The sequence below is a fragment of the Charadrius vociferus genome, unplaced genomic scaffold, assembly GCF_000708025.1.
Source record: "Charadrius vociferus isolate BGI_N301 unplaced genomic scaffold, ASM70802v2 scaffold877, whole genome shotgun sequence".
NCBI lineage: Eukaryota > Metazoa > Chordata > Aves > Charadriiformes > Charadriidae > Charadrius > Charadrius vociferus.
In genome coordinates, this window is record NW_009649116.1 from 6,251 (window position 1) to 8,635 (window position 2,385).

Below are 2,385 nucleotides of genomic sequence, written 5' to 3' on the forward strand. Positions count from 1 at the left end.
CCAGCCGCGACGGGAAGAACTGGAGACCCTACAGGGGCAGCGGTGGCCAGGAGGACAAGGTGGACATGGGGGGGGGACACGAGGTGGGGGGCCACAGACCCCCTGCCCGCGGACGTGTGGCCATCAGCACCCTCTTTGCCCCCTCCGGCAGGTTTTTGAAGGAAACGCTGACAGCTACGGGGAGGTCTCCAACGCCTTCATCCCCCCCATCATCGCCCGCTACGTCCGCATCACACCCCAGAGCTGGCACCAGCGCGTGGCCTTGAAGGTGGCCCTGGTGGGCTGCCAGCCAGCGCGGACCCGCGCACCCCGGCCCTATGGTGAGCCCCTCCGTGGGAGCTGTCACCCGCACCCCCCTACATCCCAAATGGCCCCCGGAGATCTCCATCTCCCCATGCATCCAGTGGTGGTCCCACACTCACGGTCCCCACTCTGCCCCACAGTGCCCAGCGTCCCCAAGGAGGTCCCCGTCCCCACCAGCCGCCCGGCCAGCCACACACCCATCCCCGGCGTCGCCCTGGACCCGGAGAAGGCAGGTGGGTGCCATGGGGGGCTGTCCCTGGGGCACAGCTTCATCTCACGGGTGCTCCAGGCACCGAAGGACCCACTCGGGCTTTAAGATCCCCCCGTGACAACACATTGATTTTCCTTCTCTGGTGGCTGTGGGTGGGTTCCTGGCACCCATGGGTGCAGAGGGGTGGGATGGGACACCCGGTGGCTGACACTGCCCTCTCTCCCCAGGCTCCACGCTGCTGGTGATGCTGCTCGTCGGTGGCTTCGTGCTCCTCTGCTCCAGCCTCCTGCTGCTGGCTTTCCTCTGCCACAGGAGGAGGTGGGTCCCATCCTGCCCCCCGCTTCGCCCCAGGGTACCTGGCATCGCCCCCCCCCGGCGTGGCGGCTCCACTTGGCTGCTGGCTGGGTCCCGAGGGGCACGGCCCCCCGTGCAGCAGGTGGCGGTGGGCATGGGGTGACCAGGACCCCTCACCCCCATCTTGCTCTCCCCTTGGCAGAAAGCCGGCGGTGGAGCTGAGCTGTGGAATCACAAAAGGTAAAGTGTCCCCAACCCCTCCCCGGGGGTCCTGCCATGCCGCGGGGCCAAATTCAGGAGGGGTGCAGCTGGTTTAACTGGTGCCACCGCGGAGCCCTGAGCTGTTCCACTCCTGAGGGCACCAGTCTGCCCCCAGGCATGGCACTGCCTGTCCCTAAAGGATGGCGTGTGACAACCTGGGGTTTCTGCTCCTTGCTCAGGGTACCCCAAACTGGAGCCGAGCCCGGTGTGCTCCCTGCAGAGCCTGCCGCCCCCCAGCTCCGCGCTGGCTTCATTCCCCACGGTGGTTGTGCCAGAGGACCTCAGCCAGACCCATTCGCCAGGTAACGGGGACACTGGGGCACAACCGGGTCCCTCAGCCCAGAGATGGAGCTGTGTCCCTCCCCACTGCACCCTGGGGTGCCCATTCCCCCCAGCACCACTCTGGTCCCATCCCTGTCCTGCATCATCATGGTCCTGTGCAAAGGGGAGAACTTGGCAGGGCTTATTTCTTATCTTTATTATTATTATTCCACCTCAGACACAGGCACAGGCATTAGAAGGTGGCCAGAAGGCACAAGGAAGTCTGCTCTGTGCTGGGGCAGAGGGACGTGCCTGTCCCTGGGGGGTAGATGTCCTGCCCTGGGTGGATTTTAGCACATGTCTGGCTGCCTTTTCCCAGCCCTGGGGGTCCAGATGTGCCCGTTTTTTCCACCCATCCCACCCACGGGTGCCTGCAGCCTACCCACATCTGGAACGGCACCATGAGCGCTGTGAGGACAGTCCCCTTACTGTCCCCAGCTCAGAACCCCCCGTCCCCTTTGCAGAATACGCCGAGCCGGACCTGGTGCAGCTGAGCCCCAGCAGCCAGACAGGCCCCTCCACCTTCAAGCCTCTCCTGGACGAGGGCTACACGTTGCCGCTGGTCATGAGCCACTACGACGTGCCGGGAAAATACCACGAGTACGCCGAGCCGCTGCCGCCCGAGCCGGAGTATGCCACGCCGTTCAGCGAGCCTGATGGCACCCGCGGCATCACAGGGCTCCCCGGTGTTCCCTCGGTGCGGTACGATGCACCCACTCCCCGACCCGGGGAAGGAGAAGCCCCTCCGTGGGGTCTCGGCGGGCGGACAGAGCGGACTGCCAATGTCCCCTCTCCCCAGGGGTCCCATGTCCAGCTGGGGGACTGTCCCCTCTCACATGTGTACCACGAAGCCTTGTGAGGAGGGGGAGCCCAGCGGCGCTCCGAACCTTCCCCACGGTCCCGGGGGGTTGTTTTTTACGAACGATCTTATTTAAATACATATATATATATCTATACATTAAGCATTCCCGCCCTGCTGCGCGTCCCCCGCTCAT

The 2,385-nt window shown here is 64.8% G+C and overlaps 1 protein-coding gene across 1 annotated transcript in view; it reads left to right on the plus strand.

Annotated features, from left to right (window-relative positions):
* LOC104289400 (discoidin, CUB and LCCL domain-containing protein 1-like) overlaps positions 1–2,249 on the plus strand; it is a gene marked incomplete at its 5' end in the record, with an annotated part of 7,305 nt that extends 5,056 nt beyond the window's left edge. The window contains 7 exons of the mRNA XM_009888335.1: positions 5–59; positions 152–320; positions 444–536; positions 742–832; positions 1,011–1,048; positions 1,249–1,371; positions 1,855–2,249. Of these exons, the coding sequence (XP_009886637.1) occupies positions 5–59; positions 152–320; positions 444–536; positions 742–832; positions 1,011–1,048; positions 1,249–1,371; positions 1,855–2,249 (964 nt within the window). The remainder of the gene's footprint in view (positions 1–4; positions 60–151; positions 321–443; positions 537–741; positions 833–1,010; positions 1,049–1,248; positions 1,372–1,854) is intronic.
* Between the last annotated feature and the right edge of the window lie 136 nt (positions 2,250–2,385).